General features: G+C 52.5%; 5 protein-coding genes across 5 annotated transcripts; 3 read left to right on the top strand and 2 right to left on the bottom strand.

The window, feature by feature from the left end:
- Positions 1 to 359: 359 nt before the first annotated feature.
- KRP23_11458 (uncharacterized protein) lies at positions 360 to 2,741 on the top strand (the record flags this gene model as incomplete). Its single annotated transcript, XM_067882006.1, has 1 exon — positions 360 to 2,741. The coding sequence occupies one exon, from the start codon at positions 360 to 362 to the stop codon at positions 2,739 to 2,741; it is 2,382 nt and encodes a 793-aa protein (XP_067740295.1).
- A 165-nt stretch (positions 2,742 to 2,906) lies between these two features.
- On the bottom strand, positions 2,907 to 3,827 carry KRP23_11457 (N-terminal acetyltransferase A complex catalytic subunit NAA10; the record flags this gene model as incomplete). Its single annotated transcript, XM_067882005.1, has 5 exons — positions 2,907 to 3,075; positions 3,144 to 3,246; positions 3,316 to 3,416; positions 3,481 to 3,638; positions 3,804 to 3,827. 5 exons carry the CDS (start codon positions 3,825 to 3,827, stop codon positions 2,907 to 2,909), a joined length of 555 nt encoding a protein of 184 aa, XP_067740294.1.
- Positions 3,828 to 4,040: 213 nt separating this feature from the next.
- KRP23_11456 (Bromodomain-containing protein 1) lies at positions 4,041 to 7,739 on the top strand (the record flags this gene model as incomplete). The annotated part of the gene is made up of 1 exon (XM_067882004.1): positions 4,041 to 7,739. One exon carries the CDS (start codon positions 4,041 to 4,043, stop codon positions 7,737 to 7,739), a length of 3,699 nt encoding a protein of 1,232 aa, XP_067740293.1.
- A 479-nt stretch (positions 7,740 to 8,218) lies between these two features.
- Positions 8,219 to 9,652, bottom strand: KRP23_11455 (Sucrose transport protein SUT3; the record flags this gene model as incomplete). The annotated part of the gene is made up of 1 exon (XM_067882003.1): positions 8,219 to 9,652. One exon carries the CDS (start codon positions 9,650 to 9,652, stop codon positions 8,219 to 8,221), a length of 1,434 nt encoding a protein of 477 aa, XP_067740292.1.
- Positions 9,653 to 14,158: 4,506 nt separating this feature from the next.
- On the top strand, positions 14,159 to 15,592 carry KRP23_11454 (Sucrose transport protein SUT5; the record flags this gene model as incomplete). The annotated part of the gene is made up of 1 exon (XM_067882002.1): positions 14,159 to 15,592. The coding sequence occupies one exon, from the start codon at positions 14,159 to 14,161 to the stop codon at positions 15,590 to 15,592; it is 1,434 nt and encodes a 477-aa protein (XP_067740291.1).
- Positions 15,593 to 23,639: the final 8,047 nt, after the last annotated feature.

Genomic DNA, 23,639 nt, shown 5'->3' with positions numbered 1-23,639 from the left:
TTCAACGGGCTTGGCGTCCCACGAACCAGTCGACAGCGCCGAGGAAAGAGGTTAAGACAGCGATTCTCGACCCGAACGACCGGATCTACCTGTTTGACCCTTTTGGGTTGGTACATGCTGAATCCAAAGCACAGTCAGCTCGATTCGATCATTGGAGTCGCGATAAACAGCACGCCAAGGCCTCTCAGCTTTCTCCGTCGCTACTTCTGAACAAAGACGAAATTCGTGCTTCTGCTTCAACCCTGAAGCCTCCGTCTGCAACTGTTGACGACGAATCGTTTGCCACAAGACGAAAGGCGATTCAAGAACGGTTCGTGCATTGCAACGAGTCTACTTATTGGCGCTATTGTGCTCAACTAATGATGGCTCCGGTGATGCGTGCAAACAGAATCAAGCGTTTGGCGGCGCAGGAGAAAGCCAAATCGGAGTCTGTTAAAATGCCCAAGACTCCAGTTGACAACAATGCGACGGAAGGGTCAAAGCCACAAGTGAACCGGCGGCGTGAGCTGTATGAAAAAGTTATGGCGATGAAGTATACCACCGCGCAACGCGTACGTCGCTACGAGCGTGGAGCGCGTGCTTCACGGCCAGATAGAGAGCTCTTGTCAACGCAGCTCATCGTTAGTTGCGAGAACAGACTCAAGCACCTCCAAGCGGAGACAACTGAGGGCATGACACCATCTGAGGAAGACAACCAGCAAGATCACGATATGGAAAAATGGGATCCGGCGAGACGCGTTCGCGCATGGAATCACCATCGTCGGGCTGTGTGCTCAGTGCTGGACAAGCGTCATTGGTGGCAAACGCAACTTGCTGGTGAACAGCGAGATATTCGTCGCGTGATAGTAGCGAAAAGCCCGTGGGAGGACGAGAACAAGATTTGGATTTGGCCTCGAGATGAAAGTAGCAACCAAGAGGCTAGTGGTGCCACCGATCGAGTCTGCAATCCGTCCTCGGTTTCTCCGTGGCCTTCAATGGAGATTCACACCTTCTTAGTTGGTGGCAATGGCTCAAAGGGGCAGCAGAGCCAGTCAGTGAAGCCTCTTAATGACGACGAGGCATCGGACTGGTGGCGAGCTCATTGCACACAATCGCACTTGGCGACCAACGGGGCACTACTGATTCTAAATCCTTACAGCGCCGAGTTCAGCAACAATGTCACCAACGAAGGCGACATCTACCCGGTCTGCACATCGGAGGTGGTGGCAAATCGAGACTTGTACGAGCTTCAACGGCGCGCTAAGAGTGCCGCGCGTACGAAGAGCCTAGAACGCGATGTTGAGCAGCGGATGAAAGCCTTGACAGCACAAGTTGAGCGCCGTGTGCATGAGATGGAAGTTCAAGTCGAGGCCAACACGCAGTTAGCACTGGAAAATGTGAGGCGCAAGGAGGAACAGCGAGCTCGCATTTCACGCGAGCAGCTAGCAGCGATGACGCTTCAGCGGCATGCGCGTGGAATGCAAGGACGGCAGTGTGCTCGTGAACGACGTGCCGAGTTCTTCGTGATGGTTCGTGGACGTGCTATTCGCCGTGGCAGGTGCGAGGAGTGTGGCGATGAACGTGCTGTGCTCGAGTGCCAGCAGTGTGAGGAGAGTGTGCATTTTTGCCCCCTGTGCTGGGTGCACGTGCACTCGACAAGGAGACGGAAGACTCACGTGGCGATGCCGATGGCGACTGTGGTTGCTCCAGCACCCGTACAGGAGAACAAAAGTGCTAAACCTCAAATCTTGGAGACAGTCACTAAAGTTGAAGAGAATGCTGCTCCCAGGCTGCGACCACTTCCGATGCCACACAAGCAGAGCTACACCCGATCAGCCGAACGTGCTCCAGCCGAATTGAAAGGCTCCTTGATTGACACCAACAAGCGCAATGCAATGGTCTCGAAAGAGGACGCTGTTCGAAGTACAACAACAACAACAAAAGCTACCGACGTGCGAAAGAGTACGACGCCTGAGCTAGCTGAGGCTTGTGCGTTAGCACGTCGAGTGAGGGCGAAAGTAGGACACTCTACAGACAAAACGGGGGTTGTTCCTGTGCGAAGATGTGATGCGGTGGCAGCGACGGAAAGCGGTCCAGACTTCCCGGCTCAAGAAAGCTCAGAAGACAACAACGAAATAGACTTCTCATCTATGGATGGCGATGGCGCAGCGATGATCGAATCCGAAGTTCCCTTGGAAGAGCAGCAGATACCCATCGAGTCAACGGAAGGCGTCGAGGCACCAGTTGAGGCAGTGCAACCGATAGAACCAGAACCAGTGAAGTTATCGTCAGAGCCGTGCTCTGTGCATGCTCCAGAGGAGAAATTACACGCTGATGAGTTGCTACCAGATACGTCAATATCAGTTGCGGCCCATGCATCCACGACGAACTCGGAACAGCAGGAAGCAGAGGCTATCGAAGTAGGCCCGGACAACCGTCCCAGTTTGGAGAGCAACAAGTCTCCCGGTGGAGATCAATGCGTAGGGAGAACCACGGAGGCTTCGTTCACTGAAGTGACCGGGCCCGAGAACGGCCCCGCAATTTTTGAAGCTGCAGCAGAAGCTGACACCATACCGAGCGTTGAACGACCCACCTCAACTCAACCAAGCGAGGCTCAGGAGATACCAGTGACGGCAATACAGGTCAATGATGTGAGCTCTACCGATGCAGGGGCAGCCCATGACGATATGCCTCCTTCCGAGGGGTCAACTGGAGAAGTCGATCACAACCAAGCAGTTGAAGAAGCCGTGACGGAAACCTGAAGACCAATAGACTAGATCAATATTGGGTCAGAATGCGTGTGAGATGGCTGGGCCGGTCAGCTAAATATCTACGTTAACCGTTGATCACCCTCGCTGCCTCCTCCTCCTCGACAGCACCACTGCGTCTAACACTTCTTCACCGCCGTCTACCCTTCCCACGCTCAATTAGGCAGAAGCCTCCTTAGCAGCCTTCTCCGCGTCCTTCTCCGCCAGCACCTTCTTGAAGCGGTTCACCTGCGAGGCAAATGCCTGGTTGCACTTCTCCGTAAAGGGCATACGCATGTCGTAGGCGTCTTCTCCATCGGCGTAGTATCCCTTCTCAATGTCGTACACCCTGTCACGCAGTAGCACATGCACTTAATAACTTACCAACCACAACACCCACCACAGGGCGGCACATACTGGTACTTGAGCGTCTTGCGGTACAAGTGAATCGCCGCCACATTGCCCTCACGGACGTGCAGCGAGACGTACTCGGCGCGAAAGCTCTCCACCATAGCGCGTTCTGCACCAGCAACACAACACCAAGAAGTCAGCATCTCCTCTCTCAACAAGACGGAAACGGGCGACGCACGGGCAGCCTTCATGAGCTTGGTGGCGAGGCCGCACTTGCGGTGCGTGCGCAGCACCGCAAGCGACGTGATGTGGCCGTGCGGCACGGACGCCTCCTCCTCCCTGCAGTCACACAACGTATATCAGCACCGTGAAAGTTAACAGGAAATGCCTCTCGTGAGCGTACATCTTGGCCAGCACGTAGCCGACGATCTTGCCGCCGCGCTCTTCGGCCACGTAGAGCAGCTGGGGCCACGTCATGATGTGGTAGTAGTAGTACTTCATCTGGTAGTTCTCCGGCAGGCACCAGAGGTTGGAGTTCTGCACCTGGAGCAGGTCATCCGCCTACAAAGGAGGGAGGAAACACAACCACTCCAATCAGTCTTGACGATCTCATTACGCAGCCTCCAGCGCCCATTCCAGCTCGCCACGCCGCGTAGCTGTAGAATCGCGTGTGTTGAATCCAGACACGTTGGACGCATCTCCTGGGAATCCTCACAGATCACGCACCGTCGCATTCCGGATCGACACCATGGCGCCTCGCGTTTCTTCTTGATCGCTTTGGATTGTGGATGGCCTGGAAGGAGGTTCACTAATGCGGAAGCCACTAAGTACGAGTTTCACCCCTTCCTACAAACATCAAGTCAAAACCATTCCGCACTCGCGAGCGTCGCTTTAGTTTTGAATTTCCCCTTTCGAGCACAAGCCAGTCTGCGGTCCAAGCCAAGTCCCCCACCCAGCCGCAGCATGAGCGAGGCAGCAGGCGACGCCATGAAGCTGCGGCTCAAGCTCAAGCTGCCGCGCTCCATGTCCACGTCCTCCGTGGCCGAGGAGATGCACAAGAACCTGCTGATCGGCGCGCGGGGCGGCGCCGCCGTCAAGGAGCTTCTGAGCACGGCGCCCAACATCGAAGTAGCCATCCGGGACTTCCAGGCGGCCCACGGCGTCGCGGAGGCTCACGCGCAGCTCTTTGTACGCAAGAAGGAGAGCAAGCGGCAGATGGAGAAGCCCACGACCTTCACTCCTGCCGTGCAGCTGCTGGATCTGCTCCAAGTGCCACGCTCGAACGTGTATCATTCGCTGTTGGAGCAGATGAAGAAAGAGATGCTGCTGCGCATCGCCGACTTGCCGCAGAGCGAGCTGCCCCGGGTACTGGAGCAGACCTTCCCGTACATTGAGTTCCGAGAGCTGCGCGCGATTCCGATTGCGGTGCTGGCCAGACAGGAAGACACGCCCGAGCTGTATCTGCGCGAGTTGACGGAGAACCGACGCATTCTGGCGGAGCTGCCCGTGCATGTGAGGAGGAAAATATTACAGGTCGATAGAAGAGAACTGCAGCTCCTGGTTGAGGAGTGCACGCGCGAGTATGTGAGTGAGCAGCTGGAGTGGTATCTCAACCACCCGACGTCGACGTCGGCGACTACCCACCGTTCCTTGTCGAGGAGAAACAGCCACAGCAGCGTGCGCGCTGGCAACCAGAACAGGAAGCGTAGTCTGGATGAGTCGGCAGGTGGGAGTCTCTGGAACGTCTCAAGTCACGTGCCATCGTCCGCTGATTCTGCCAGCCCGTCAGCGTCATCATCCGGATTTAGTAGCGAGCGACGCCCATCATACTCACCAGATGAGCGCCGGCGCAATAACCCAGCGCTAATGAAGCTGGTGGAGATGCTGGGTGACTCCGAGTCGCTGTACTTGTCGACACTGGAGATCTGGCGCAGCTACGTGGTGGCTGCGAATATTCCTGGTAGTGCTACGAACAATCACCCGAAAGAGTATGTGGACTATGTATCGCTTCTTGGTGCTATGCGCAGTGATCTCGCCAATCTTCAGCGTGACAAGACTACACCACTTCTGCGAACGGACCCACTGCATAAGTTCATCTGGTTTTTGGATCGTGCACTGAAGAATCAGACGCTAGAGATCGCTCAGCTTCACGAGCTGCTAGGATTTATTGGTCGGCTACGGACGTCGGACCTGCCTGCCAACAAAAAGTTCAGGAAGAAAAGTGGCGCCGAGGAGGAAGAGGAGAGTTTTGAAGTCGTATTTGGCCCCCCGACTGTGGATGAGCTGCTCGCTGTGCTGGACAAGATCGCTAAAATCGATGCCCGCTTAATTTTCGCTGAACCCGTGCCTGATGATGTACCGAAGTATCGAGATATTATCAAGGATCCGATGGACCTGTCAATGATGCGGAGAAAAGCCAAACGCGGCAAGTACAAGACCCTAGACGCTTTTGTGTCAGATTTCAACCTTATGATCCGCAACTGTATGACGTTCAACCCCGACACGACTATTTTCTACAAGGAAGGAAAGCGCATTGGCAAGCGCGGCAACGAGTTGATCGAGCGAAATGCTGCAGCGTTGCGTGGAGAGCCACAACGAATTCGCACCAAGAAGCGCCGCAAAACCGGAAGCGGTCCTATCAGCGAAGCTCTTAGCATGCTCACCAGCACAGGTGTCGTGACGATTAAGGACTTCGGTGATGTGGACCAATCCGGAATGATTCCGGAAGGTATGTGCGACGAGCTGTTGGCGGACGTGTCACTGGTTTTGTCGGACCCGCTGGTGAAGCAGCTTATCTGTGACGCTCTTATGAAGAATCTGGTGGTGTGCTGGCAAAGGCAAGAGCTACCCACGGACAACCTGATCTGTCGCGCTCTCGTGCAACTTCTTCAAATTGGGAATCCATCTAGTGTGCGTCGCATGATCCGCAAGCAAGACTTCGTTTTGCGCGCTCCACAGGTGGTCACTATGCGTGTCGTGCTGCCGCTTCTCTTGCGTACGATGGTTGGTTTCCGCGTGTACTATGCCTTTCCAGCAGGATTACAGCACGACGTCAAGGCAAAAGCTAAGGAAGATGTATTGGGTGCTATGCTTTGGGACAACGTTCTGCGTGCAAGCTCGGCAATTCGGGCCATGGCCAAATCGTTTGCTGTGCAATGTCTGGTAGACCACCAGATCGAGGCAGGAGCCCAGTTGCTGCATCATTTACTCTCAGCTGAGGACGAGGCATTGTTACGTGATCGTGTGCTACTCCATGCAGTTGCCGAAGTTGTGTTGGAGCAGGTGAAGATGGCTGCTGCGTCTAGTATCATCAGCAATGGCGGTGGTGGTGGGTCCGGTTCTGCTGAAAATGGTGAAGTGACCATGACACTCAGCGAACAACTGCAGGCCCTGGCAGTGTGGAAGCAGATTTTCGATATATTCTTCGTAGACGCTTTGGCAATGCGTATTCAAGGGGCCAAGGAGGCAACTGGGCGTGTTGTGCATTTTACTGATGATGTATTTGAGCCGGTGGATGAAGAGCACGGCGGCGACATGTCTGGTGAAACCTCGTCGAAAAAGCGCAAGCGCCATCATTTGGTTAAGAGCTTTCCGACCCCAGTCTTCCACGAAAAAACAGTGATGGTGCTATCGTCGCTGTTCGCTATTATTGAGAAGGGAGGTTCTACGTCTGGTGCCGGTGCAATGCTTATCTCGTACCTCAAGAAAACCTTAGGCATACTGCGCAGCTGCTGCTCCACGTTGGAGGAATTTGAAGCACTGTGGAATAGCCCGGTGTTCGCAAGCTGCCGGCAGTTGTATGAGCCGATGTTGTCCAAGTGCTCTGCGGTGCAGAAAGAGTTGTTCGCTGCCTTACCATCGGATATGAAACCTGAAGATGTCATTGCACAAAATAAGAAGGCCGAACAGGTTACCGCTGACGTTGATATGAAAGATGTCAGCACCGATGTGAAAGCTGAGTCTACAACTGTGGCAAACAAAACTGAAGGAGTTGTTTCCGTTACCAAGCCGGAAAGTATCACCAAGAGTGGAGACAGCAACGGCTCCGCTGCCAGCGTAGAAGATGTCGCTGCAGCTGCCGATGCTGAAGTTGCAACCGGAGCCACGGAAGGGGAAGTCATCAGCCCCGCTGCCAAAACAGAAAAGGGTGATGCAAAAATCGAAGACCCAGGGACAGACTCGCAGGCCACTGTGGAAGGTAGCCATTCTGCTTTGAAAGCGGCCGACATGAGTCCAAACGCTGGGGCAGAAAGCAACGACGTTGCTGCCAAAGCTGAAAACGCTGAAACAGATGCAGAATCGGTTGCTACTGCTGGGGAGTCCAACGGGGAAAGCAACGACAGGGATGTCAAGATGGAAGATGTCGAAGCGAAGCCGTCCAGTGCTGCTGAGGCTAATGACGATACCAGCGGCGCTGATTCAGAGCCAGTTGCTGCTGCTGCTGCAGACTCTGCCCCTGCAACAGCAACGGCTGAGTCCAACGGAGACTCTACGGCTGAAGTTACAGCGCAAAATGGCGAGACGATGAACGCGGAGGGCGGAGTAGATGATGCTGTGAATTCTTGTGGAAAGGAGGAGGAAGTCGTAGAGACGTCCGTGAAGGAAGGAATTGTGGAAACACAAGCGCTTGTAGAGAAGAATAAGGAGGTGGCTGAGACGTAAAGAGCAGAATATCAAGCTCCCCCTTATGTTCGACATGCGTGAATTACTATTGCTGCGGTCGCGTGTACTTTACATTGTAGTTCGGTTTGCTGGCTTACACTGAGGCCGCTGCAGGCCTGTCCGATTGACCACATGCAAAGTTACTGGTGTAGGCGCCGACAACACCTGAAAAAGCGTGTACTGGCGCAAAATGAGAAGACGCTGAAGCAGAAGTGAATACGACAGCTAATCGATGACAAATCGGCGAAGCATGCGGTGGCTCAACACTAATCTGACACGCGGGTCGAAAACTTCAGTGCCAGCGCCGTCCAACCGGATTAGTGCAGCTAGATCCTAGAGCGCATCGCACGTGAGGTCTGTAGCCGAGTAGAATGGAAAAGAGCATACATTATCAACAACTAACGAACAAGCTAGGAAAGCTGGCATACGCGTCTTTCTCGACGCCAATGTGTACGCGCCAGCCATGCGTTTCAAGCCGCCTACAAGCTGTACATCTTGATCTTGAGGAAGATAGCGGACACGAAGAAGCCCAGAGCCGACATGACACCGCCCAGGAACACCGGCAGTTTGTAGCCGAGCGAGGTGTTCACAATGGCTGCGCCAATAGCGTAGTTGAGTAGCTGGCCGAAGCAGTTGGCCGAGTTCAAGGCACCAACGTACATGCCGATCTCGATGTCCTCGCCCATCACGTGGATGATGACTGGCACAATGCAGGAGAACCAGATCGAAGAGGTCATACCCGTGATGGCCACGACGAACACGTCGAAGCCCTTGTTGCTGACCCAGGCCATGATGAGCAGGAACATCTGCGGGATGGTGGACAGCGTGAGCACCCACTTGAGACCGAACTTGCTCACGAGGAACGGGATGCACCACGAGTAGATGTAGCCGACAATGTTGTACAGCAGGTCAGCAGTTCCGCCGGCAAGGCTGACACCGTCGTTGTAGGCGGTCTGTTCAGCCGTGCAAGGGTCGCAGCTATCGGCGTTAGCGGAGGTTCCGCCGTACACTTCAAGGCCGAAGAACTGTCCCTTGTTGCCGTTGTAGGCTGTGTAGCCGTACTGCACGAAGAAGAAGCCGATACCGTAGATGACCAGCACCTTCGGCAACGTCTTAATGCCGAGGTAGACCGAGTAGAAGGCACTCTTGACCTGGGCGACGGCCGACACCTTCTCCACCGTGTTGGGGTCGAGAGGGGTCTCGTGCGCGAAGATGCAGGCAACAGCCACACAGATGATCATAATGACAGAAAGCGTTCCCATGAACCAGTGCATCGAGCGGTAAGCAGCACCAAAGGCGTCGATGTACACAGCGATGACGATAGATCCGAGCGTCGACCAAGCCTGGCCAAGAGCAGCGCCAGTCGTCTGACGGTCGCCGGCAAAGTCGGCAACAAGAAGCATGGCCGGCGTCTGGACGACGTTGACGGTGATGTCCATCCAGGCGTAGAAGATGATCGTGAATACCGACGTCCACGTACGGTCGGTCTCTCCGTTGGTTCCGTCACCGTGGTCACCCAGGGCTTCACCAATTTCGCTCGTGTAGCCCATGGCAATCCAGCAGACGACACTGAGGACACCAGCGGTGATGAGGTACGGGCGACGACGTCCGAGACGGGAGGTGGTGCGGTCGCTGAAGACTCCGATGCTGGGTCCGACAATGACGCCGACGATGGGGCCGATGAACTGCGTGAGCTGGACAGCGGAGTTGGGCAGCATCGTCGACAGGTACGGGCCCAGAGCAGCCCATTGAGCCGACCAGGCCATCTGAATGGCCATACGCGGCATCGACACGGCGAGCAACAGCCAGATTGACGGGTGCGGCAGCGGTTCCTTGCCCGTGTCAGCTACGGAGCCAGGCTTGGGCGACGCGTGCAAGTCGTAACCGGGGGTTCCGGCCTCGATGTCCTTCATGGTGTTGTACTAGCAGTCGTTGAAAAGCTTAGACGATTGAAGGAGGAGGCGGTTGCTGTGGAAAGCAAATTGAAGAATGAGAAGTGATGTCCAGCTTCAGACGCGCCGGCGGTGTTGCAGCGGCAACCGAGCGCAAGACACTCGCTTGCAAAAGCCAGGCGACGTTGACAGAGCGGAGACAGTGGAGACCTTGATGTTGTCCAGCTGGGGAGTAGATTTATGTGCAACGTCGAATAGGTTCTCTGCAGATGGTGTCTGCGGTGCTGGCGGACGAGCGTCGCGACGCAGACGCTTACTGACGCACTTTTGGGGAACTAAATGTTCGGCTAATTCAAAAACGGCGACCAGCGGCTTCGACTTGGAGCTTTCAAGCTGCGACTCGCGTTTGCTGCTTGGGAGCTTTAACTTCAGCTTTGCGAGAGGAGCTGAGGGGGGCTCCCATTTCTGAACCATGTGGGCTTCTGCTTGGGCTCCGCCGCGAAAGCTCAGCTTTCTCATTAGATAGTTCAACCACGGCAGATTAGGCTCGGGTTTCCAGCTGTGCCGACGTAGGGCTCCTATTTCCCAGCCCAAATCCACCGATTGTAACGCAGACAATCGCCAGCAGGCATCTTTTATTTTGCTGGCAATCACGTTTGAGTGGAAGCGCTTTCGGCGCTTCAACTTGAAGTACTCGGCCGCGTTCAAGCAAATCCGGCGGGCAAGCGAGACTGAACTATTTGATGTCGTTGTAGACCTTGGCGGAGGCCTACCCAAATCAGTCGTGCTCTCCGGCGGTCTTGCCTGCGTGCAACTGCAGTGAGATCCCCACCCACCCGAGTCTCCGGCGGTGCTGAATTTGCCGGGCAGCGTGTTCGTCGGGCAGCAGCGGCATTTGTGTGAACTCGTTCGTCGATGCTGGCGCTATTAAGCAGGATAGGCGCGGTGAAAGTCCTTCCTGCGGTCACAACGTTCCGCTGGATTTAACATCTTCGCAGGAACCATGATGGCTGATGAACAGCGAGCAGCGCACTGCACCGGCGACAACGCAGGTTGAAGTGATCTGTTCCAGCCTCGCCGTTGATGCATCAACGAATGGATACCCAATAAGGTGGTCTCACTCAACGGCACGGCACGTCTTCTTCTTCAGCGCCGTTTTTTGCAGAACTGGGGATCCAACGGATAGGCAGGTGGACATATTCCTTCGTCATCCCGGAAATGAATGGACACAGGCATCAGCAAGCGAAACTTCGACGGTGGGCAATTACCATACTGCTCAGCTCGCCGCCGATAGAAATCGGTAAGGGATTGCAGGTGGACGCCGAGATGCAACTCAGGCACCAACCCAAACTGAAGCACACCTACAGATGGGAATGCATAGCACCCGGAAGAGCCAAAGGCGTACGGTGGGACCAGCCTGATCAGAAGAAGGCCGCTATAGAAGTCGCACAAACCGCCAACGGGATTAGTTGGACGGTAGTGGAGACAGGAGCAGAAGACAACGCCACAGAGGCAGATCGAGCCAAGTTGCGGAGATTCCAGGATACGGGGAGCATTGTGTTCTACGCGCACCCTAGCGTGCATAGTATTCAATGGAGCGTACCGGACAACATAGCGAACAAGCACGTACTCACAGCCCTCAAGCAACAACCATTCCGCAGATGCAAGGAAGCCCAAGCCGGACTAGCAGCCCAAATTGACAAGTTGCACGCGCTAGCAAGAAGTAGTCCTTGGCAAGCGGCGACGCTCCACCAGTCTCCGAAGAAACTATGGACTCACAGGCGGGAGCTTACAGCTTACCAGGTCTGGGTCTCTTATAGAGTCGCAACAGCGCAGTTGAACCTCTATCACAACGGGCGCCAAGATGACAACAGTTGCCGCAAGCTGCAGGCATGCAAAGGAACAAAAGAAACGTTAGTCCACGTGATGTGGGGCTGTCCGTGCGCTAAAGCGTGTTGGCAGAAGCTCCTCAGTAACTGGACGGGCAAGCACTGGGCAGGAAAAGACATCGAGCGATTCGTCACTAACTGTGCAAGTCGGACAGCACCGGAGCTCGCACAAGGCATAGCAGACCGCTTCAACCGCGAACATCCAGATGATGCACAGAAGTATGCGGCGATCTGGAAAAGGATATGGCACATACTTTGCAGCGTATGCATCACAACGCTATGGATCCAGCGGAACCGCGTCGTGTTCCAACAAGAGGATGTCACAGAGGAAAGCAGTGTCCAGGAATTCTGGACCACAGGAATGAGGCAGCTCAAGGCGCTTGCTAAACGCGAGCGCCGAAACCCAGACACAGTCATTCAAGGAACTCGGTTGTTTGTGTGCCAGCAAGCACTAGAAGAACAACCACGAGAGCAGTCAGCAAAGACGATAAGCCCCGTACAACCACCGGATCTCCAGGAGACACCGGCGTTGCTAACCAGGCTTAGGCTGTACCAGACATCTAGAAGCTGATAAGGTTAAATAGACCAGTCTGTCTCTCTCTCTTCAGCGCCGTTTTGTGCATATTGTGCAGCGCGTTGAAGTCTCAGCGCTGCCGAGTCAAGTCGGCAGGCTCAAACCTATCGCCTACTGTATCATGCAGGAGATTTGCGGTGGAAATTAGTCGTCCTATGGCCCTTTTGCGGCTCAGGTCAATTGTCGAGTCGACCAGAAGGTCAACTTCACTTACTGACGGTCTGCAGAACAGTACAGGGGTAAGGTGGCCTCTTTCGGCGCGGATGTCACGAAGGTGCTCGGTGTATAGTGCACCAGATCTGTAGTACGTACATGACATGTATTATCGAGAGAACTTGGCGCGATGATTATCTAGTTTTCCGGTAAAAGCTGTTTCCTGGCGAAAAGGATAATCACGCATAAAGCGTGCATTTCCAACTTCAAGGGCGCGGTACTCTCAGTACACGCAAAGCGCGTCGGCATTCAGCGAAGAGTGAAAAGCTAGATTACAATATAATTATGTATCCCCGGGTTTGATGATCAGAATTGGAAACTTGGAGTCAGGTCTTCATTCCCCACATGGAGGCTCAAAATTGTGCCGAGCGAAGTAAAGCTCGGTGTTGCAGCATTTCATTTCGAAGCTCATATGTATTTGAAAATGCCCTGGATTTCTGATCACTGCTGCTGGTCCACGGTATGGGTTTCTGGGAACGATAATCGTTGCGATTGCGTTTTGAATCATTCAGTAGTGATGTGGTCCGGATGTCGACTGCCTGGGATCGAATTGGGTGCAGCGTTTGTTTAGGATTTCGGATGCGAATGCTCGAGACGCTGGGCAATGCTCTATGGTGCCAACGATACGATGAGGCTTCGTTTGCGCTGGACTGCAGAAGATATTGACTGCGGTGATCGAGTATGCGTGGAGTCGTTTTGGGGGTAAAGTTGAAGTTGAAGCGAACTTGATTGTTGTTTAACGCTCGAAGGCAAGAAGTCTGTGGACGTGTAGTGCACATGTACATCGAGCCCAATTGCTTCGGCCGTGGGGCTGCAATGAGGACTGCAATGCACTTGCTGCATGTGTAGGGAAGCGCCAACAACCTGAACAAAAGTTATCCCGAGCGAGCTGGTGCCACCTCTTCCTGAGGATGGCCTTCCGCTAGTCGATTGCCTATGCGTTGAAGCACACAGTCGGCGCCAGCTTGACATCACTACTGGCGATATATAAAGGTGAGCCGGCTCAATCGCAGCCCAGATGGAGTCGACCATCTCACCTGCAGGTGCTAACTCGAGAAGAGAGCGCGGGTATTCCAGAGGTCTGCACAGGCAGCAGACCGGCTGGAGACCCCCCCTGTATCCCCGACTTGGGCCCTCAACGATGACCGTTGCTCCGAACGGCTTTTCATGATCCAAGTCGAGCTTCGAGGTGTCGACCAAAACATCACGCCATCCATCGAGGTTTGCGCGCGCAACCGAGTTGATGCTCCACTTGTGCAGAGAGCAAGGAGCCGCGCGGCACCGCAATGCGGTCCGATACAAGCTTCAAGCCTAACTGCAAGTGCAAGGCGTGTGCGGCCTCCACAAAACAATGATTGTCCGTCGACGACAACCCGTCTGTCTGCGCGTAGTCCCACTGCGCGTTAATCGCTTGTATCATGGCTAACGTGGTTCCGAGTGCAAGTGGCTCTGGTCTCGTGCTCTAGGCTCGGACTTTCCGAGTCGGTCGCCCGGAAATGGCCAGCTCCTCGGCACGGCTTCAATGATGTGCACGACCGCATCGCTGCCTTGCTTCCTGCAGGGTCCTACAGCAGGACGCGGGACGCATCGGACGAATCCGGCGATCTAGTTGACCTACACTTGGGTGAACAGTCTTAGCGACTTACTGTAGGAACTCGGCTGTTTAGCCTGAAATTCAACTGAGTTGGGCCTGTTTGATTGCCAGGAACGCTCCTCTTTAGTCCTTTAGTGATCTGCCGATCGATCGAGCCGCCTTCCAATTGACGCATGCTGGCGCTCATTCCTCAACTTGCTTCGTTCAAAGCACACCGCTCCGCTTTCAACTGATCAACTTTTGCTGAGCTTGGGGCCATGGTGAAGGACATTGAAGCCGCCACGCCAGGCTACGACCTGCACGCCTCGCCCAAACCCGGCTCGATCAATGGGGACGAGCAGCCTCTCGGCCACCCGTCCATCTGGTTGCTGCTCGCCGTGTCGATGCCGCGGATGGCTATCAACATGGCTTGGTCCGCGCAATGGGCCGCTCTGGGGCCCTACCTGTCGACCATGCTGTCCAACTCAGCCGTGCAAGCCACGCAGTTCATCGGTCCCATCGTCGGTGTCATTGTCGGCCCCAGTATCGGCGTCTTCAGTGACCGCACCACGTCTCGATTCGGCCGCCGTCGCCCCTACCTGGTGGTCGCCGGTATCCTCAGTGTCATCTGCTGGATTGCCATGGGCTACACGCGTGAAATTGGCGACCTCCTCGGAGACACGGGCGATGGATCGAGCGCCGACAGCGATCGCATGTGGACGACCGTGTTCACCATTTTATTCTACGCGTGGATGGACATCACCGTCAACATTGTCCAGACGCCGGCCATGCTTCTAGTCGCCGACTTTGCCGGTGACCGCCAAACTACCGGCGCTGCTCTCGGTCAGGCTTGGTCGACACTGGGCTCGATTGTGGTGGCCGTCTACATTGACGCGTTCGGCGCGGCTTACCTCACCATGCACTGGTTCATGGGAACGCTTTCTGTCATTATGATCGTGTGCGTTGCTGTCGCGACGGTTTTCGCCCACGAGACCCCTCTCGACCCCAGCAAGGTGGAGCAGGTCTCCGCTTGGACACAGGTCAAGGGCGCCTTCTACTCTGTCTGGCTCGGTATCAAGACGTTGCCGAAGGTGCTGGTCATCTACGGCGTCGGCTTCTTCTTCGTGCAGTACGGCTACACAGCCTACAACGGCAACAAGGGACAGTTCTTCGGCCTTGAAGTGTACGGCGGAACCTCCGCGAACGCCGATAGCTGCGACCCCTGCACGGCCGAGCAAGACGCCTACAACGACGGTGTCAGCCTTGCCGGCGGAACTGCTGACCTGCTGTACAACATTGTCGGCTACATCTACTCGTGGTGTCTGCCTTTCCTGGTGAGCAAGCTCGGTCTCAAGTGGGTGCTCACGATGTCCACCGTTCCGCAGATGTTCCTGCTCGTCATGGCCTGGGTCAGCAACAAGGGCTTCGACGTGTTCGTCGTGGCTATCTGCGGCATGACCTCCTCCGTGTGGTTCTCTTGCATTGTGCCAGTCATCATCCACGTGATGGGCGACGATGTAGAGATCGGCATGTACGTTGGTGCCTTGAACTCGGCCAACTGCTTCGGCCAGCTACTCAACTTTGCCATCGGTACAGCCATTGTGAACACCTCGCTCGGCTACAAACTGCCGGTGTTCCTGGGCGGAATTATGACCGCTTTGGGCTTCCTCACGTCTGCGATCTTCATGAAGATCAAGATGTACAGCTTGTAAGGTGTCGATGCAAACCCAGCTACTTTGTATGCGTAGTGAACAGCCTTCCTGTCTTTGAAGTTCCTTTTTAAAGCGATAACTGAGTAGGCTTGCACCTTACGCTGCGTGTTCAATTCCTGCCGCTACCATCCCACCGGGGAAAAGTTCGATACTTTTTAGTCTATGTGGGATCGTGTGGAGACCTCGGACTTGATTTATTAGACTGAACCACTCTGGTAACTTCTGATGCATGAGCTTCAACCAGAGCGCCGATAGCGGCTTTCCAAGCTCAAGGAAACTCGCAAACGCTCGCATGATGTCTTTTCAGTTCTTCAGTGATGTCAGAGCTAACATCACACATGAGCCGAGTGGTGCATCCTCTTTGATATCACGGTGGTGTCAAAAGGTATAGCTGGCTGGCATCTGTTTCACTAATGTCGGTTTTGTGCGATAGTACTCTGTTAGGGGTTCCCTTAGAAATGATAAGAGCACGACGTAAAAGTCCCCGAACGAAATTCTACAAGACTAAACGCAGATGGCGTGTCGTTAACCACTTATCTTCATTGTCATGCTTTAATAACGTTTACGGTGGCTGGAGCAGCGGGCTAGACTTATTGGCTTCAAACTCCATTGATAATTCTGCCACGATAATTCTGTCGTAATTTCACTCATCTCACCTTAATGCTGCCTTCTCTTTGCTAACTCTACGCTTAATTATGGATAAGCAGACTTTGGACAATTTTAAGCTCTCGAGAAGCAGGGTCGATTGGCGGTTGATTATCCGCCATTATATCTCTACACTGCCTTATTTATACTGATCACAGCTATTGTGCCTTTCTATAATTTTGGCTAATCAGACCATAAAAAATATGTTTTTAGCTCGCCCTCACTGTCACTGTCCGTGACGGTTGAAAATATTTAGAGTCCGTTTTACAGTAAAACACTCTATTTTACCTAATATCTCATGTTAACGCTGAGGCTTTGTCAGCCAGCGAAATGACATTCTTGCTTGATCTGAGGTGACGTGGATTGTTTAGTGTATCGAGTCTTGTGGGGACTTTACTTGGGATTTCTGATCGTAGTACTACAAGATGGTACCAAAGGTTTGATCTGATAGAAAATGTAGACACGAAACCACAAGCCCAGAAGAGCTCGACGTGGCCTGAGACTTTGTTTCTGCATATGTAGAGTCATCCATGCTTTTATTTCGAAGAGCTGCGTGCCGCTATACTAGAGGAGTTTCCCATAGGGAGTATCTCACTGATGCAACCATATGTAGAGATTTACGGTTTGTTGATTCGAAAAGTTCTAAGAAAGCGTGCCGCTAAACGTTCGCCACATGAACGTAAGGAGTTCATTTCTCATCTTTTATCGTTCTACTGCGGTCCAGATCAGCTTGTCTTTATCGACGAAACTTCGAAAGACGGAAGGCAATGTGTGGATTGTTTTTGTTTTTTTATAATGGAGCCGATGGAATCACAAGCTGAGGCGTTAACAAAATTCCGATGTAGATATGTATTGGAACGTCATGGCTGGTCTGCACGCAACATGGCCGCCAATGTTCGTGTCCCATTTTCAAGAGGCAAGTGGATATCGGTACTTGCTGTAATGGGTGTTACTGCCTTATTTGCCTGGGACTACGTGGACGATACCTTTCACGACAAAACTTTCACGAGATGAAGATTACTCCATTTCGTTACCCGTGGCCACTACCTCGCTTAATTGTCGTGCTCGACAATGCCAAGATCCACATGTACAATGAGTTGCAAGCCCTCATACATACCGCTGGTTCGCTACTTTTTTTTCCTGTTGTCATACAGCCCCGACCTAAACCCGATTGAAGTGGGGTTTTGCTATTGAAGCAGTGGATGCAACGCCATGCCAACATGGCTTTTCGAGAATGCCCGAAAGCAGTACTAGATGTTGCCATGCGTCAATGCACACAAGCTAGTGAAGATGTTGGATTGAATTTGCATGGTCACAGCGGATACAGTATTAGCGAAATCAACCTACGTAGTCGTTAATGCGCTTCATGGTCCATCATCCGGCTCCGATGCATGCTCAACGTTATCTATATAGACTGCTGGAGCCGGCGTGTCCATTCTCTTAGCGAGCGAAATGGAGGGCGGAGTCTGTAGAGGGGAAGACCGAAGGCGCCGGGCATGTCCACATGCAAAAGTATTGGCACGATAGCCCCATGCAACATCGCACGGACGCGATGATACCCTTGCATTCCATCTTCTTGTTGATGGAGCTCTTGTTGGACGGCTGCTGCTTGGTGATCGATGTGCTGCAATTGTCGAAACGTTATGTTGTATAGTACCTCAACGGGTGTCGTCTGGTAGCCTGGCCTGGTTACTAGTAGCGTACCGTTGAGTAGAAACTCCTTCATCAATTTGATGTTTTTGCATGTAGGAAATAGCACGACGGATCTGCTCACGGATGCGGCTGTCTGTATCTCGTCTTCGCGACGTTTGTCTTTGGGTTCGACGCCTCGGCAAGTAGATGAATAGAAGCAGAACAAATCCTGCGTGACCGTGTTTCCGCAGCCTTGCCTTGTGCCAGATTGCCTCCAGCTGTAGCCGCATGTCAGCAGTGTCACTTATCAGAAGCACATATTTTCTTTGAGGTGCATAGTTGGTAGGCTTCGCGTTGATCTCAAATCGCCCTGCCACGGAAGTTCATCCGTGCTCGCGACGGCGATAACCTCCAGAAGGGGTCATATACGGTACAGATCTGCTTTTGGGACATATGACATTTTTGCGCGGATCGGCTTTGAGATCTGAAAATGCACGGTAGCACGTAGGCAACGTGGAGCCTTGGCCGGCGAAGCGCTTGTGTCGGGGAGGGTTCATTTGGTAACATGCAGACGCCAGCGCATTCTCTCCCGGGCACTGCAGGATCTCCAGGCAACGTCGGCCCTCTGGGCAGCGCCATACCCGGCCGTACAAGGGGTTCAGTGCGGCAAGAGGTCAGCACGTGCTATATAAGTACACAAGTGCTTGGGCATCCTCCAGGAAAATCTCCTACCGCTGCAGCCATTGGCGCCAGGGCTGTCCCGGCACGATGGCGTTCTTCATTGCCACCATGGGGTACACCGCTGGCCGCCCCCACACTTGCCGCAATGTCGATGCTGCTGGCACGAGTCTCGTCGACGTCTCCAGCGCTATGAAGGACAGAGTCGACACCCTGGCCGTCGAACAAGTCGCGCTCCCTGCACGTCGCATATGGGAAGCTGTCCGGAGCGAGTTTTACGGAGCTGACAACGAGCATGTCGTCCGCGGGCTATCTGAGCCTCAAGTGCTTCGCTGTGTGTACCAAGCAAGGAGCCAGCACTTTAGCGGAAACGTGCACGGGGCCATTGAAATCCCGCCACTTTCAACGGCACTGAACGAAGCTGTCTACTTCTTCCAGTTTCATTACGTCACGGTGAACCGCGTGAACCTCAGCAAGCCTACCTGACTCATTGGCTGGGCACACCCCTCCCTCATCAACCTACTTCGCTACAACGGGACTACCATTTTTGTCGATGATACATTTCGCTGTGTACCCCCTGGGTACAAGCAGTGTGTCATCTTTATGGTGCACGACCGAGCCTCCGGACTATATGTACCTGTCTACTATGTATTGAGCATTGGCGATTCATTCTGGGACATGGTGCATTTCGTCGTGCAAAGCACTGACCAACAGCTTGAGCCGGCGGAAGTCGTGTGCGACTTCGAGAGCGCCATAATTGATGCCGTGCAGACTCAGTTCCCCAACGCAATCGTTATTGGGTGTCTGTTTCACCTGAAGCAGGCGCTCAGGCGTGCGATGAAGCGGTTCCTGATCCCGGAGGAAGAATGCGGCATTGCGATGACCCGTGGGGTCCTCGACATGCTAACGGTGGTTGACCACAGCCTGATTGAGCGATGCATCAAGTGGGTTAAGCGCGAGATCCGACAGCGCTGCGACGTCGCTGGGATTGCGAGCTCTAAAGCTAAATGGCGAGGATTTTGGGGTTATTTTCAATGGACATGGCTGGATCAGTACGACGTGAGCGTGTGGAACGTGGCCGACCTGAACAACGAGCTCGTAGCGCGCACGAACAACCCTCTAGAGAGGTTTAATCGCGAGCTCAACGACCGTTTTCCGAAGCCTCGCCCTAGTATGGCGACTTTCGTGGGTGTCATCAAGACACTTTCAGCTGAATACATTCAGCGTTTGGACGACGTTCCACGCGGGCGCGCGCGACGTCCTACACGCGAACGTATTCAGCTGCCCGTACCCGTTGATCTACCGGACGACATCCTCGATGACTCGAACGACGACGCGCCTGCGGTTATCGAGCTGCCGTCGGACAGCTCGTCGGATGAGGAGGACGAAGAAGCCGAGCAAGAGCTTTAAAAGGGGAAGCCTTGGCCGGATAAAATATTCACGAAGAAACAGATAGCTTAGTGATAACAAGATCTTACCGGGAGAGATTAATACACGTCTGCTTACCTTACTATTCTACTGCATCATGCTGGTTTGATCTACTGATCACTGTCAGAGTAAGTTAGTCTGATCCAATACCAGATCTGTACCGTATATGATCCCAACGAGGTTTTACCGCGAAGGCATCCTTGGCATGGGCAACCAGAACCTTGTCGCCGTCTGCAACCATGAACGCGAAGTCGTGACCAGAAACATGATCGTGATAAGGGGTCAAATGTTTCCCAGACTTCACGCTCAAACGGCAATGCAATTGTGCAGGTAATGGTAGCTCACTTCTATTGAGTATTGCTACTTCGTTCATGATGTAATACTGTATCAATTCATGCACACGTAGACACAATAGTTAATGGGACATGGTCAAAACAAATTGGGAAGCGAATATGTCTAGTATACCGCTCATTACCTACAAGTCACGCATACTCCCCGATCAGCTGCCGCTCTGCGCCGTTAACTGAACTAGCTGTTGCAGCAATACACACACGAAGGACAGTAGTTAGCAAGATACAGACACATTTATGGGGGCAATTTAATTTTATTTTGGCAGCATGACGCCGGCGTACCTCTCTTCGCCCACAAGCCACACACACACTCCAGTCACCTGCCGCTCTGTATATTTGTCCTGTACACCTGTTGCACCAACACACACATCATGAGCCATCGTAGTTGGCGAGGTTAGAAGACCGTGCGAGCAGGTATAATGCTGCTTACCCTGAGTGTTCTTCTCTGACTGGCGGTCAACGACTCGTCTCCTTAGACGGATGATAAGTCAATAAAGTGCGCTTTATTTTAGATCACGCGCGGCACAATTTTAAACTGCTCATCACAGAGACCACAAACCCGATTATTAATACGAACTCCAATTAGGCAGTCAAAAAAGGTGAAAGGCACAATAAATGCTGATCGAAGGAGTTAGCGGAAGAGCTCACAGTCCTAGGCATAATTAGCCCTAAAAAGAGGTAGATTGACTTTTCATAGATCGAATTAGACCTGAATTAGCAACCCATCCGCCAAAATGGGTGCAAGGTATAATACAACTTGTATTATTGTGCTTCATTCTGTTAGTGCAACGGGTACGCTATACCGTCAGCACAATAGGGATTAATTCACACTGTGTGCACAGATAGTATGTATTGGTTCATTACAATGTTCAAGTGGTCAATCCTTATATAAATTTTCTATTTTGAATCGACTCTACAAAGCGTGCTATTTTTCGACGGATAATACATCGTTTTTTTAATTTTTAAATTAAAAAAAGAGGATTTGGAAGCTTAAGCGGTTTCTTATGTTAGGGACAAGTGTTGTTCGCACACGCGGCATGACCCCTTACGTTCAAGTCAATATTACGACCTACATTATCTAAGAATTGCATGGTGTTTGTAGTTCACGGCACCCAAGATCCTACTTGGTCGTAGAGAAGGCTTTTCAAATACCCGTGCGATTGCGCCCAATGATTCATTTGAAATGGCGAAGAGAAATTTTGTGCGGCTGTGACTAGCTGTACTAAGATATCCGTCGTAAGGATCTTGTCGACGGCGTGCGCATCCACGAAGTAGACTACCAATAAGTTGGAGGACAACCACAATGAGGAGCTTGTCAAAATGGTACCAGCGGACTTCGAGGTGACCAAAACTACGTGGGCAAATTCTAACTCGATTTGCTAGACCAGCGTGCACACCGTCACCACCTTACTTCGAAGATGCATGAGATAAATCAACACAGCTGTATTCAGGAGCTAAATATAACCATGGTAGCGAACTAAGATTCATATCTCTTTGAATTCATTCTACAGATTTTCACCGTGAACACAACTCCTCTTCCTGCTCCCTGTTTTCCAACCCTACTAGTCACATCGTCCTCTATCAACTTCCTCTCGACGTGCTACCAAGTTGGGATCGAACCGTGCAACTCAATCTCAACATTTGGTATCACTTGTTGACCAAGCGTCCGAAAAAGTGTGGTACACACTATTTTTGGTAATTTTGACAATAACTTGTGCGACATCACCGGTTTCGGTAGTGATGATGACTGGGCGCCGTGTCTTTGTGTCCGCCTAATGAAAAAGTTTTGTGCCGTCATGCCCACTGTGAGAATCTAACAAGTGGTGGATGCAGAAATGGGCACCCACATGCAAAATCAAAGGCACTCCACTGCACATTATCGGCATCCATCACGACAAATTGAATTGTTGGTGCACGCACTACTAAACGACGACACATCTGTAGCATGGAGCGAAAAGCAGATTCCCATTGTGGCTGTTGTAAATCCGACACGAGAAGAAAGCAGATAAAATGGAACTGCCGCCAAGTCAAACGCTATAACCGGGTACCCTCGACTATTCAGCTTGAAAGCAGCATCAATATGCAAAACAAAATTGCTTGCGTCGTCCAGTCTCCGAAGGGTAGACTTGGTAGCAAAACCAACAAACAGTGGGTTATTTCCATCCACACGACCGAGAATAGGCTCGTTGTTTTCATTAAAGTCGAAGCCTAAGGCAAATGATGTAGTGTCATTCATGTTTTCACGATAGCGATGTGTTGATGCGAAGCTTATCATTTCGTCCATGTAGTCGTTATCATGCAACGCTGTACGACGGTACGTGCGAACGCAGTTCTTGACACTGTAGAGCAACTTATATCCGTCAACATTTTGCAGGTCAAACGCGAGGTCATTCATAACCCTGGCAGGCTTCGTTCCTGATTCAGCTCCTTCACAACATACCGCTGGATCATGAGGTTCAGCTTACCCAGTCTCGGGAACGACGACACGCCAAGATATGCAAATTGTGCTGATAAATTCTGCTTTCATCGGTAACTTGGTATGCTAGAATTTTGAGACGTCAGGAGCACTTGCAACCAGATTGGATCGCCTTACAGGTTGTCGCACACATCTTCGCGCTGCAAAGGAAAACAATTTTGCGCATATGATGAATGGCGAGGTTGACCAGACACACCTGACAACGTCTAGCTGCTTTTCCGCCATTTCTGCCCATCGCAGAAGACATCGGACTGTTCTTCGATATGGCACGCGAGTACGAAGTTCCACGCGTACTCGATCTTCATCAGCTTGTCGACGATGTCTTTAATGGTATGCTGCCGCAAAATAGCTGTCTCTATTTAATATATTGTGGCGTGCAACCAATCCCCGTCGATCGCTATGATGTCATCACGCTGTTTCTGGATTTAGCGCTGTACTTCTGTATATAGGCACGACTGCTCTGTACATGTGGAGCTGCTTGTGTAGACTGCCGCCCCCCTTTGTAGATTTGCACCACGTTTTGTATTTTTAGAGCACTTTATGTAGAAACCCAAACATTATCTGTATATCCTACCCTCTCTCATCAAAGAGGAGCTCCAAGCTCTTTCCAAACGTAACGCCGTAATTAGGCATATAATTGCCGCCCACTCGCTTTCCCGCTGGCGGACGATCCACCAACATATCCATGAGTTCTTGTTGCTGACGAAACAGCGTGTTGTACAGGAGCTCTTGGATCCTCAACCAACGTTTCTCATGTGTTTTTTTCATGTGATGACTAACGGTCGAAAACATAACACGAATTTTGCTACTGAAAACAAGCAATTGGCGTACCGCCATA

Source organism: Phytophthora ramorum (genome assembly GCF_020800215.1).
Source record: "Phytophthora ramorum isolate Pr-102 chromosome Unknown Phyram_PR-102_s0012, whole genome shotgun sequence".
NCBI classification, from domain to species: domain Eukaryota; phylum Oomycota; class Peronosporomycetes; order Peronosporales; family Peronosporaceae; genus Phytophthora; species Phytophthora ramorum.
The sequence above is the reverse complement of the archived record's forward strand: the minus strand, read 5'-3'. Positions and strand labels throughout refer to the sequence as shown.